The sequence below is a fragment of the Bubalus bubalis genome, chromosome 11, assembly GCF_019923935.1.
Source record: "Bubalus bubalis isolate 160015118507 breed Murrah chromosome 11, NDDB_SH_1, whole genome shotgun sequence".
NCBI classification, from domain to species: Eukaryota; Metazoa; Chordata; class Mammalia; order Artiodactyla; family Bovidae; genus Bubalus; species Bubalus bubalis.
The window spans coordinates 34,300,432-34,314,945 of record NC_059167.1 but is presented as its reverse complement, the minus strand read 5'-3'; the positions used below and the strand labels follow the sequence as shown (position 1 = coordinate 34,314,945).

Below are 14,514 nucleotides of genomic sequence, written 5' to 3'. Positions count from 1 at the left end.
AGTTGCTGGCATCCATCTTGCACTCCAAAATCTAATCAGGATTTTGAAAACGGCTAAGAAAAGAACCTGAGCAGTTCTTGAGCGCCGACTTTGTGCAGGGCAGCCTGCCGTGCATTTTACACATGTCCCTCGTTGGAGGGAGGCTCAGGAAGAGGAGCAGCAGATAGGGAAAATAAAAAAGACTATGAGAAAAAGTAGAGAAGCTTTGGACATTTTACCAAGAAAATAAAATGCTGACTTAATAGCTTTGAAATCTGTGAAAAGTACGAGGTGACTCTTTCCTATTTTATGGAGTGAAGGCAAGGGAAAAATAGCTTTAATAGGCAGCTTCAGGACTAAGAGTTATTAAATATCAAAATGACATAAAAAATACAGATTGGGGAATTTTTCATGGGGATGTTGTTTTGAAAAAGACTGGATATGCATTTGTCTACTCTAGAGAAGGAGTTGGAGAAATAGATAATATAATTGGGTCCCTTTCAACTGAATGATGTAATGAGTATAGTTCTAATTCAAAAAAGCCCTTGTCCCTGGAGAAAGCATCATTACTTGTCCTGTGCTCTCATGGAGGCTACTGGTTAACTCAAGTGCCTGTGGATTTGACTTCAATTTGATAATCCCCAAGAAGGTTGTGAAATTCCCCAATAAGCAAGCATAATATTGTTTTGTAGATTTGCATCTACTTTTTTGGTTTATTTGTTACATTTTTATCTTTTTCCTCTAGAAAACTCAATATTAAAGATTCTAATTCTATCCAATCAACACTATCTCTGATATTGAAAAACAAAATTCTGAATTCCTGGGGGCAGAGTTTTAACTATGAAAATTGTTATTTTAGGACACTGTGGAGATTTTCAACATCTCACTTTAAGGGTGTCTCTTAAATTATATTATGCCCAGCCTGTTGGATGCTGGATTTGTTAGAGGTTTTCTATTGCTACTATTGTTAATACTGTTGTTTATGATGTAGAGAGAATTTTATGTAAAAATGAGGGACAAAATTGAAATTTCTTCAAGTTCTTTTTCCATGCAGTTTTCTAAAGAAAGTTACTTTTTTTTTCTTTAATAGCTAAATTTAGAGTTTCAACCTTTCTGCCTGTTGAGTAAATAGCTTTCCATGAATTAGAACCAAATCCCTTTCCCAGAACATCTTTCTGGAGGAAGAGCATTCTGTCCTGACCCAGTGTGTCTAAAGTTCCCTCCGCAACATCCAAAAAACCCCAGAAACAGCTTTATATGAAATGCATTTGCCTCCTGCTACTGTAATAATTACAGTATCATCCTTGCATTTTCTGCATGGCCTAGCAACAACTAGATTTTTACTACAGGCTGCTTGCATTTATTTTTCCCTTGTGTTATTAATTCCTTTGTGTTTTCTAGTCTTTTTTAAAAAGTCAAGGGATAACAATGGAATGTCAATGTTTTTGCTGTCTTCCAGCTTTATAAGGAGATTGTCTATTTACGAAAGGAACACCCGGTGAATTGGCACAAGAACTACGCCATCTCCTGTGAACGGATGCTGCGCCTTCAGGAAAGAAGTGCAGACCCTGAAGTCTTGTTATCTGAAACCATCAGACACTTCCGTCTCTACACTCGCAAGGCCCAGAATGATCCCCAGCTGGCCGATATTTCAGTTGCTGTAAAGCACCTAAGAAAGGAACTACGAAGTCTGAGAAATATGAAAAATGGCTGAAACAGCAAACTGTGAAAAACCGGCTCAGCTTTCAGCTTCCAAAATTCCCAAGTCCAAAAGTTTTTCCTCCAAAAAAGAAATGGCATTAAAAAACGGAAGACAAGGTCATCTCCCAGATATAAGTAACATGGTGTTATAAGTAAAACAGTAACGGTACTGTTTTACGGCAGAGTTAGAAACTGAGATGTGCTATTTCCACAAATTCTATTTAGCCTGTATTACTGAATTAGCATTTCAGTGAGAATATTTTGAAAAATCTTCCTACTTCCACAACCTTTCATCAAATGACTTGCTTGATTAAATTCTAGCAAAGAATGAACTATTTTCATATACTTAAAATATCGACCATGAATCTTAAGGGCCCTGTTTATTGGGATTAAAATTAAATTCTTAAAATATTAATACCAGACCAAAGACGTTCTCTGGCTCCCAGAAATGAAATTATTATTATTTTTTTTAATAAATCTTGTTACACTTCAAGCTAGAGTACTGTTTGGGGTGTGGGGGATGGGGGGCATTGGTTTTCTTTCTTTTTTTTTTTTTGAGTAGCTGTAGTTGTTACATAATCTCACACTTCAAACTAAATACCAACCAGATGATATTTTGGAAAAAAGTTAAGGTTTTATTGTGTTCGATCATTCTCTGAAATCACTAAAAAAGTAAAGCTAATTGTTGTTTGCTTTTTTTTTTCAGTTGCTTAAACTGGCAAGTAAAAAGGATTTTGTCTTTCCTTAATTAATTTTATATTCATGTTTTACTTCTATTTGGGCTCATAAATCTGGACCCAATAATTAGGAGGCTTCCTGCTGCCAAAAGGGGGGGGCAGTGGGGGTTCAGGGGTGTGGGGAAGTGGTTCAATAAATTCATTTCTGTTACAAGCATCTTTTATACATATTACTAAAGAGAACATAGTAAGAAATGCAAATAATAGTTCTTTATTTTATTATGACAGTTAATTAATAGCAACCTGTTTTAATGAATAAAGTCACTCAGAGTCCTTCAGCACTTCCTAAGTAGAGGCCTGAATCTGTAGGGATTCTTTTCCCCCAATTGTATAGCTCCTAAACTCCAAGCACTATATAGGCCCCTGTATAGAAATGCTCACTAATGAAGAGGGAGGGCTAGAAGCTTGTCTGCATTCAAAGATCACTGGTGAGTCATTCAGCAAGAAAAGGCCCCTTACCAGGAATAGTCACAGTTCCGTGGCATTGTACTAGCGAAAGGGTCTGATCAAAGGTCTCCTGTGGAGCTTGCATGGTTCCCTTTCATACTACGACCATAATTAAAACCACTAATTCTCTTTTAAAATGCTGCAGGATGCCATGTAGGCATCTGTCTGGAGTGTCCTTTGTGATGTCATAAGCTGTTAAGGACCAGTGCCGAGGGCTTTTGAGTGAAATGCCAGTCATGAAGGTGCTTCAAGACAAGGGTGCCTCTAAAAGCTTGACAGGGCCTTGACTGCACAATTCGAGCTGAATTTGCCCCTTGTCAGCTGCCAGTAAATAAATCTCAAAGGGGGAAAAGCTGAAGTTTCATTACCTGATCCATGGGGCTTTGTTGGTTTTGGCACCACACAGGGGAAGCCCTTGCCCCTCCATTCTCTGGATTTGAAGATGTCCATCGGAGCCTGCAGCGCCTGGACAGGGTTCAGAGCGGAACCTTTTGAAGAGTGTCAATAGTTGTAACAGTTCAGCTGTTAGGAAGACAAATAAATGGAGGAGCTCATTAATCCGCTTTTGGCTCTCGGTGCCTTTTGCCCTTTTATCACAGCCTTATTAGGCTCCTACTCATCTTGAACCAGAAAAAAATGAATTGAAGTTGTTGAGTACTAATTGGCAAAGACTTTTAATCATGGGCCAAGAACTTTCACTGACTTGAAAGTAACTTCTCCACAGGGAAGAACCAAAAACCTGGTTTACCTTAAAACAAAAAACCTGTTGGAGTTCAGTGTGGTGTAAAAATTTAAGGAAGCACTGAGAAATTGTCTCAGTTGATCCATTTGAAAGAATTATGTAAGATTATGATTTCTACTTTTCTTTTTAAACAGTGCAATAAAATTCATTTACTCATTCCCTGGAAATGCGCTGTCTTTATTTTTTCAGAAGAGACACTGTGTGTGTGTGAGATGATCATGTTGGTTTTTGAAATCTATATTCTGTATAGGGAATAATATGTAAATATTCATTTCAGCATCTACCTACACATCTTGTTTTGGAGTAATATTTCCTACTTATGGCCATAAGTATGGCAAATGAGGGCCTCTTTAAATATCTGCATTTTAAATGTCCATGCTATGATGCCTCATATACATCTGAATATGCTTTGCATATTGACTGTTGTCAGATGCTGCATAGATTATTCTGTATTTGTGCAACAGTGACTTTGGACCACTCTCTTTGAGAAAGCAGTGATACGATGGCCCACTGTAGATGGGGTCATAATTATTTAAATTTCTAAAAACCAGCAGTGAATGGAAAAAGAGCAAACTGAGCTGAGATTTGGGGATGTTGGGCTTCATTCCAAGATCAACTACTTTGAAGAATTCTTTCCATTTTGTGAGGTTAAACCATTTGCTTTCTTTTCTTTCCCTTCCTTCTCCTGGGCTAGTGCACAAACACCATAAAACCTGACAGAAGGGGTTTCCTTCAGTCTAACCCCTGACATGGAAGAGAATGTGAAGGAGGTGACTTCTCATGCAGGATTTGGCCAGCATTCCCCTAGCAGTGTCCCTGGAGTGCCATGGGTTGGCAGGATGACAGGAACCCCACAAGGCCAACTCCTGCCTGGACTTTGGCCTAAGGAGCAAGTTGGAGCCAGAAGCACTGTCTGCCTCTCCACAGGCTGCAGTGCCCTCCTGCCCAGCACTAAGGCTGGCACACACCAGAGGGCCAGTGGAGAAGGGGGTAGTGGCTTCCATGTTCGCTAACAAACCTCCCCAGCCCTGTTGCCGCTGATGGGAGATATACTTGCTTCTTGCTGTTGACTTTCCTCTTTGTTTTTCCAAAGGATCCATTTGGTTTTTTTAATGCCTTTGTTCTATGATTCAAAATGTAGCCAAAATAGAAGGGAATCAATGACCTGTGTCCTATTTTGAAGTCTTCTAATAGAAGCGAAATGTTATTTCTGCCTGCATTCTTAGTACTTACTAATGATAGCACCAGGATGTTTATACCCTTTATGATACTTAAATAAAGCTCTTTTTGAGTGTTAGGATTATTGTATGATACCCTGCTGATTTCTTTAAGACATCAGACTAGGATATGAAGAGTAGTTTTTTAAATTCGTATTTTGAAAGTTAAACAATGTGAGTCATTTTTCAGAGTTCCCATCAATATCTTTCAGAATTTAGAAATATTAATACTTTTAACATTTAAGAAAAATGTTAATACCAAAGATTGAAAAAAATGGATCCTATTAAAGCAAATCCTTTTATTCTGTTTTAATTCTGGTATATTTTGTGAAAGCACCAGTGAGGAGTAATACTTAAAATTCTGTTCTTCTAACGGGCTCTGAGCCCTATGGTAAAACGGTAAAGAAAGTCTAACCCAGTAGGAGATTCACACTGCTTTGTTCATCCTCATATCTTGTTGTGGATGCAAGCCCATCCTAAGACTTATACTTACAAACAAATAACTGATGTTTCCAGGGATTCTGGGAACATCTAAAGGCCAAGATCTTGGCACAGCCTTACAGAGCAAACAGGGAGCTGAAGCTCAGCAGCGATCATATTCAATGAAGACGTCATTGTCAGCACGCTCTAAAGGTCTGTTTGATTTGGATCAGCGTGGACGATATAAAAAAAGCCTCAGGAATAGCACGATGTGCTTACCTGGATATTGGAAAGTAAACTAATAGGAATATATCTTGAGAAAGGGATTTTTCTTAAGAAAAAATTCTGCTTGCTCTTCAACAATGTAATATATATTTGCATATACTGGAAAGATTAGCTTGTATCATATTGCAAAAAAAAAAAAAAAAGATGGTGGGGAGAGACAGGTAAAGGTTCCAAAACTGTAAACATAGAGCCTGAAATTGTTGCCCTGTAAATGGAATTATCTGGATCTTTTCCACTGATCCCAAGTGCTATTGGTGAGGGTTAATTTTCAATAGCACAGATAATGTGATGATTTTTTAAAAGTTGATAAAGTTTCAAGATATAAATCGAACACAAAGGCAAATAAATGGACCATGTTGTCATCCACATGCTCTAATTTCACAGAGCACCCAAGTAGTCACAGGTCTTTTTGGTGCCATTAGATGAGGTTTATGTTAAACAAAGGTCTAATAAAAGATAAATAGAAATAAGCCATATCTAAGTTTTAACCCATTCAGAATGTTGTTTAGAATTTGTTATAAGTAGTATGAGATGGTAAGAATAGATGAAGTATAATTTTTATACTGGCAAGTTCTTTATATATTACATATGATAAACTAGTAAATGGAGATTGTCCTTTTTTAAAATATGCAAACCATAACCATCTTCTATTTTAGAAATGTTATCTGAAATGGAGTTATTTGGGGACTTCCCTGGTAGTCTAGTGGTTAAGAATCTACTTTCCAATGCAGGGGACGCAAGTTCAATCCCTGGTGGAGGAACTAAGATTCCCACGTGCTGCAGAACAACTTAGCCCAGGTGCCACACCTAGAAAAGCTGACACGACACAACGAAAGATCTTGAGTGTCTCAACTATGACCCCAAATAAATACATGTTAAGGAGTTTTTTAAAATAATGTAACCTTTTAAAGAAAATCTTTCTGGAGCTTTTCTCATATAAATAAAATATTCCCTAATGGTTGAACCATTGGAAATACCCTTAATACCTGTGGTTGTCACTTATATGCATAAGTATGTGTGACTAAAGGGGCTTTCCTTGTGGCTCCATGGTAAGGAATCTACCTGCTAATGCAGGAGACACAGTTTCAAACCCTGGGTCAGGAAGATCCCCTGGAGAAGGAAATGGCAAGCTACTCCAGTATTCTTGCCTGGGAAATCCCATGGACAAAGGAGCCTGAAGGGCTACAGTCCATGGGGTTTCAAAGGGTCGGACACAACTTAGCAACTGAATAACTAAAGTGTGACTAAAGCCACAGAGGGAACAATGCTTGGGAAGTTAGACTCAATTTTCCCTCCCTTAGACTGTAGTGTGAAGGAACCTAAATGAATCACTTATTACCCCACATCCTTGTGTACTGTCTGAGACACAAGAAATCCCTGGCATTCTAACAAAACTGCAACAGAGGATTAGAGGACAGGGTAAAATATGCAAGGACTAAAATCTTGTTATGGTATTTTCCCCCAAATGGGTTTTGAAAGTAGAAGGAAAGCATTGTATAATTTTTTTTTGGCTGCACTACATAGTTTGTAGAATTTTAGCTCTCTGACTAGGAATCGAACTCAGGCCCCCCTGCAGTAGAAGCACAGAGTCTTAACCATGGGACCACCAGGGAATTCCCTATAATTGTTTTATTATTAACAGTGCTTTTAAAAGTTAATATTAAAAAAAAATCAAAGGCTCTTTTAAAATACTCTGGCATAAGCCACAGGAACTTTTAAAAGTGTTGTTTATAAACAGAAGATGATTAACACCATATTGTAAAGCAACTATACTCCAATAAAAATTAATTTAAAAAAAAGATGACTCATTTATCAAAACACTAGATTCCTCTGCTTGAAGAGTTAAAAGCCAATCTAACAGGTGAAAAGAAGTTTCAAAAATAATTTCGCTTATAGAAAAATGAAAAACCAAAGTTCAGTTATGCAGAGCTTAATAGAGAGTACTTGTAGTTAGGCATTGGAGAAGGCAATGGCACCCTACTCCAGTACTCTTGCCTGGAAAACCCCATGGACAGAGGAGCCTGGTAGGCTGCAGTCCATGGGGTCGCTAAGAGTCGGACACGACTGAGCGACTTCACTTTCACTTTTCACTTTCATGCATTGGAGAAGGAAATGGCAACCCACTCCAGTGTTTTTGCCTGGAGAATCCCAGGGACAAGGGAGCCTGGTGGGCTGTCGTCTATGGGGTCATACAGAGTCAGACACGACTGAGGTGACTTAGCAGTGACTTAGCAGTAGTTAGGCATTGTTTTTATTTAGTGTGTCATAATTTTTCACTAAAATTAGAGCATATTCTTTCAATATGTAGACTGGTATTTACACAATTTTAAAATTTCTCTTTCAGTAATCAGAGTTGTGCAGTTACCTGCATTCACCTAGAGGCAGTTCTTCAGAGTGCAGGACTGCCTAGTTAAGGTGATTATGACTGTCACCAATTGTGTGTGTTAAGGTGACTGTCAAACTGGGTCATAAAGTCAGTTTAGTGGAAACTGACAAGCTTTTTCTTAATGAAATAGAATAAAAGATATCATAATGCACCAGAGGTAAGGAGGGTAACTATTGTTTTATAAAACTTTGTTTCATTTCACGTACATGTATGTGTGGTTTATGTCCAGCATATCTTACTGAGTGATATTAATATGGAGAGATATAGATATAACATTTACATACAAATCTATAAAGGTAGGTGAACTAGGTCCTAATATAAAATGTACTTCTTATTGTGGATCACAGTAAGGGATAAATCTGAAAACCACTGGACTCAGAGAATTTATCCAAATTTATTGAATGTTAATGCCAAAAAGATTGGTGAAGGGATCATCTAATGTAACTAGTGCGATTAACCTAGATAGGAGCCAGAGCACACGCTTCTTGGCCCAATCTAGTATACTTCCCTTCTTCCATCACAGTTAAATGAAACTAGTTACATTCTACTCTCAACTCTGTGTCACACTGAAATCCCCAAATTATGCAGTCATAGTAAAATTATGATAAACTTTTCCTGCAGTAAATGGTGTGTGAAATCAAGAACTATGTTGTAGGAAATTGTTTAAAAGCCATACATCGAACTTCCTTCTTGCCCTCCTCCAAAATTCTGGAATATAATTTCTTTTTTTTTTTTCCTTCCTTTTTACACAGGGCCAGTTGTATCCCTGGCTTTTGATAGAGAATTTTTCTACCATTCTGGACTTAGGAATATATATCCAAATTAAAAGGTTTTAGTGTGATAAGAAAAAGTCACTTTGAAACCCAGGAACTTATTAGCATAAATTACATTCCAGCTGAATCAGCTGCTGAAAGTTCCATTTGAAAAATGTCCCAGTAGTTTATATATTCCTTCCCGCTCATATGCAGGGTTCAAAACATAATAGTATTTCTATGTTTTGCAGGAGGAACTATGTCCTAGCTCCGCTGGAGTGTTCATTGGGAATTAGACTTTTCTTCCCATAAACTAAAACCAGCTAGAGCCAGTGTTCATGATGTTCAATTTGGTTCAGCCACGCTATTAAAAACCAGTGTCCATGAGGTCAGGGGCCTCTTTGAAGAACTAAATATCTGGTTTCCTAATTATGAGCCTTACCAATTCAGTGTCTAGGTGATTTATTTCAAATTTGGCTCTGAAGTCATGTATGTGATTTGTAAAAATGATAACAATAATAATTATTGTCATAACAAGTAATTCCATTTAATATCCATTGAATGGCTTCATTTCTGCATTTACTGTCAAGTATTGGAAGTAGTCTGGCTTTTCATCTTTGGGAGGCAAATACATTTAGTGGTGCTCATAAGACGAAGACTCCTGATGTGACCACACAAGCCATGCTGCACGAATTTATGTGACAATACTTTTCTCCTTTCACATATCCCCTTGTGAACAATGAAACAGTCGATCTACAGAGCCTAAACTTGTTGAAAACTATGAGCTAATTTGTACAAGATAAATGTGAAAGTGAAAGTCGCTCAGTCATGTCTGACTCTCTGAGACCCCCATGGACTATACAGTCCATGGAATTCTCCAGGCCAGACTTTCCCTTCTCCATGAGACCTTCCCAACCCAGGGATTGAACCTAGGTCTCCCACATTGCAAGCAGATTCTTTACCAGCTCAGTCACCAGGGAAGCCCAAGAATACTGGAGTGGGTAGCCTATCCCTTCTCCAGCAGATCTTCCCGACCCAGGAAGCCAACCGGGGTCTCCTGCATTGCAGGCAGATTCTTTACCAGCTGTGCTACCAGGGAAGTCCAAAGGTAAATATGGGAGCCTATATAAGAATCAAAACTAGAACTTTATTTTAAAGCAATTTCATGAGAGTTCATAATAATTGTGCTTATTAATAATAACTATCTTGTGAAAAATGTGACCTGCTTGAAATTTTGTAAAATAGATATTTTTTGTTCTTTTTTATTATAGTGCTGCTGGATTAAAGAAATACCTGAACAAATACCTTGCTGTCATCTGAAAGCTCCCCCAGTGGTGTGCAGTCTCTGTAAGAACTCACTGGGACCTCCCATAGAGGGAGGGACAACTCAAGATCTCCTTGCCTGCATGAAGCAGCGCACACACACACATACACACGGGCATACACACACATGGGCACTCCTGTGCCTGAAAGAGCAGAAACCTAGTCTTTCCCAACTCTTCCATTCACCTGTCCAGGAGACAGGCTATTCCAGAAAGCACAGGCCTTTTTTAGACAGTACTAGAACACCCAGTGGATAGGGCTGGACTCCCAGCTCTGCACTCTGTAGCTGGATGACTTAGTCTGCATGCCTTATCGTCCTCATCTGTAGAAGGGGGTTATAGCACACTTACCGCATGGTGTGTCCATGAGGACGAAATGGGCTGATATAGACGGAGTGCGCTGAAGAAGACCCAGCGCAGAGCTACTGCTCACGGTGCTGCCTGTCCTCATTAATGCATGCGAATACCAGAGCTCATCCAGCCTACACACCAAGGACAAGTCTTCAAAGCCTCCTGTTGCTTTGCTTCTCTCCTGAGTAATTAAAAAGTTCTCACTAAACATGCATCTGAAAAGCAATTCCATTTAAATTACAATGTGTCATTTTACAATAATTACAAATGTGTCATTTAAATTATAAGGAAACCTGGTCATTTTAAGAGTGTAACCAAGAAGTGCCAAACAGATGAAGAAATGAATCTTGGGGCCAGGGCCACAGACTTCCAATAAGGAAGGAGTGGAGTGCCCATCAGGGTGTTTCCTAGATGAGGACCTCATCCACTCACTGCTTTACAACTCATTTTTAAAAATTCATTTCATCCATAATCACTTTTTGAGTTCCTACAGTGTTCCAGGCCTGGATAATAGGTTTTCAGTGGGGCTGGGGGTGGGGTGAAGGGTGAGGAGTGGGGAGAGGTAGGAATCAGAGAGACAGGAGCCGGTCCCCTAGGGAGCTTCCAATCTAGAGAGGGAGAAAACCAAATGCAAGCACTGAAAATCTACAGAGGATCCTTGGGCACCTCCACTACATTTAACCCAACGGAGCAAATCTCTCACTGTTACAAATGCTGATTGAAAAATGTTTACCACCACCGCTTCAACATAGTTTAACAAGCTTCCGACGCATTTAGATGTCCAAGTCTCATTCTTAGGACATAGAGAGCCCTGATGAACCCAGACATGGCTGCACTGGACTGCAGAGCAGTCCCTCTCCCCGCACTTCCCCTTGGTCCTCCTCTCCCCACACCTCTTTTCCGCCTAGAGTCCAGAATACTCTGCCTTCCTTGGCCACACCTTGTGTTTCTGCCGATCCCAACAGTACTGGATTAAAAAAAAAACTCTAGGGCTGTCTGCCTACACAGAAGAAACCTCACTTCTGCATTGCTAGCTTGGTAACCAAGAAGGGAGAAGTCAGGTAACAGAAGCATGCTGAATGCTTTTAGACTCAATGCCTGGCTCCCTGGGACCCACCCCCAGGTTCTAAGAGGTGCAGTGGCTCCCTTGGGCCCTCAGCACATGCTCTTGCTTCTCTCCATTGCTGGAAGAGAACAGGTCCTTCATCCACAAAGCAATGGGAAGGAGCCAGCACTTCCATGGCAGTTTTGCCCAAAATGTATAACCTCAGCGTAGTCACAAGAAAACAGCACCCAAGCCCAAATGGAAGGACACTCTGCAAAATACCTGACCAGGACACTTCAAAAGGGTCACAGTTGTGAAAGACAAGGAGAGACCAAGAGCATGACACAGATTGAAGGGGACTAAGGAGTTGTGACAACTAAATGGAATATGGGATCCTGGGTTGGATTCTAGAACGGAAGTATTAGTGGAAACACTAGTGAATCTGAACCCAAGTCTGCCGTGTAGTTAATAATATTGCACTAATGTCAGGTTTTTGGTTTTGTTTTACTGCGGTCACGTGTGCCAAGTTGCTTCAGCTGTGTCCGACTCTTTAGGACCCTATGGACTGTAGCCCACCAGACTCTTTTGTCCATGGAATTCTCCAGGCAAGAATACTGGAGTGGGTTGCCATACCCACCTCCAGGGGATCTTCCTGATCCAGGGATCGAACCAGCATGTTTTGTGGCTCCTGCATTGCAAGCAGATTCTTTTCCACTGAGCCACCAGGGAAGCCCCTGAAGTCATGTTAGATGTTAAATTAGGTGAAGTTGAGGGACGGATACACAGGAACTCTCTGAGCTATTTTTGCAACTTTCCTATAATTCTAAGATGATTTCACAATAAAAGAGTTTAAAGAACATTTTTAAGGCAACGTGCTCCTTTTTTATTTTAGTCCTTGTCATTTCGTTCCTTATTGAAAGCTTTAAACCTCAAGACATGCAATATCTAACACAATGGTCTTTACTACTTGGGGGCACTGATGATCAAAGGGACACGATTTTTAAGGGCAAAGACCACAGACCTGCCATTTGGGTAGGTGGTCCTCACTGGCCCTGAGCCTGAGCCCCCTTCTAGGGGCCTTCCATTGGGACCTGGGTGAGGACTGGGCATCAACAGGGAGCCTGCAGCTCTGGTTCAGCACCTTGGGGGAGCTCAGGAGAGGTCTGTGGGATTAATTTCCCTGAAAAGCCACTGGACTCAAACCCAGTTTGAAGACAGCAGGGTCTCGCCTCGGATTACTCCTGTGGTCCGGGTTTCTCTCTTCAGGCGGTCCTTCTCCGGGAGAAGAGGGACTGAAGGCGAAGCACCCTTAATTCCCTAATTCTTTCCAAAAATGATTCAGGTTTTTGTAGCTTCATTAGCATTTGCAGATAGAAATACATTTTAAGTGGCATTATGCTAAGTAATTATTCTTACAGGATGTGAAATTAAACACATTTTACTCAGCATGAAATTATTCCTGCCATGTACTGAGTTTGGTGACAGCTTGAGAGTTGGGACAGTGGGTTGCAAGAAGAGGAGAAGCAATCTATGCATTTAAAAAAAAATGTGCCAACCCAAAATATTCTACCGAAGGTAAGTCCTTGTAGCAAAATAATTTTGGCTGGCTGGAATATTAAACCTGCTACTATAAATTTCACGCCTTGCATTCCTAAAACAGATGCGAAGAGAGGATGCCAAAAATTAATTGGAAATAATGTGCCTTGCTTTGTGTACTCTATCCAGTAGAGGGCATAGCAGATAAGCGTTGTGTGCGTTGGTGACTTAGCGACTGATAAGGCTTGTTTGTAATTGCTTCTGTAAAGATATGTAGCAGCATGCTTGGATGCTTATTTACATTTAGGAATGTGGTTCGGAATAGGAGGTTTAGATTTATAACTTTGTTTTTGTCTGTTCAATACATGGGAGACTTCGGGTCGTTGCGAGCTTTATATTTACCAATGCATAATGTTAAATTGCTGGATTTAATTGTTACAGTACAGTGAATTATTCTATTATTTCTTACTTTTTTATCCTAGGGAAAATTCAAACTTTCCAGGCTTTAGGGCAGGATAAAATGGCTCTGAGCATGTCAACGTCTCAAGAGCACATTATTTTCTTATTGGATTGTATTAACTTTACAGATGGAAATTTGAAGGAGAATTAGAAGGCTTAGGGATGGGAAATTTGGAGAAGAAAAGAATAATGTCTTAAGATTTCTGGAGGGGTTAACTGGTAAGTCATTTTGAAAGCTGCTGATGCTAATTCTCATAGCAAGAGACATAGCAGACCCTAAAATTATCAGAAATGAGGCACAGAATTGCTAAGAAAGAAGAGAATCCTGTGTCACACTCAGAATTGCCAAGGATTATTCAGGTTTTCTGTCTCTGTCTCATTCCCTCCCTCCTTCTTTCTCAATACCTGCTGTAACTGGCAGAGATTTTTCTTCTGTAAACTCCTGATAGGGTAACTTTCCATAATCTAGGGGAGGGTGCTTGCAGTTCCACTTAGTTTAAAAAACAAACATGGTCTCCTGCCTCAGATGCACGTATTTGGCCCTGAAAGGACAGCAACATGACATATATAAACAAACATTCATCCAGAAGCACTCTAATTTTCAGCTGAAGGGAAAGCTGTGGGAATAAACCACAACATTAAAAAAAAAAAAGCCTAACAGACAATAACGCTAAAAAGAAAAAGTCACAGGCCAGCCTCCTGTCAGGGAATTGGGCTATTTCCTGAGGATCAGGCGGCTGGGAGGGGGCAGCCGCAGGTGCCCTGTCCACACTGTGGGATCGGATCTCGGCCAGGCACCAGTCGGCTGGGTGTGGAATCCTGATTGTCATCACCCGTCCTTGCCTCCAACACGGAGCTTCCTCCTCACCTCCCTCACCCCAGAGCTTTCCCGCACCATTTTGGAGGTTTCCGTGCCACCCCCAGATCAGAGGTGCCCTATTGAGAAGAATCCACAGAGCTGGCCTCTGAGTGGGGAACCAGGAGTCTGGGCTCCAGGGTGGCAGGAGACTTGTTATGTGCCCTTTTTTTCTTTTTTTTTTTGGCTTTGAATTTTGTGCCCTGAGCAGGTATTGCCTAATCTTAAAATTGCAGAGAAACAGAACCTGAACCTAAGATAGAGGAAGAGTGGCTTGCC

General features: G+C 40.2%; 1 protein-coding gene across 1 annotated transcript in view; it reads left to right on the top strand.

The window, feature by feature from the left end:
• Window positions 1-3,762, top strand: part of TMEM260 (transmembrane protein 260) — a 70,503-nt gene extending 66,741 nt beyond the window's left edge. The window contains 1 exon segment of the mRNA XM_006068137.4: window positions 1,439-3,762. Coding sequence (XP_006068199.4) covers window positions 1,439-1,693 — 255 coding nt within the window. The 3' untranslated portion in view covers window positions 1,694-3,762.
• Window positions 3,763-14,514: the final 10,752 nt, after the last annotated feature.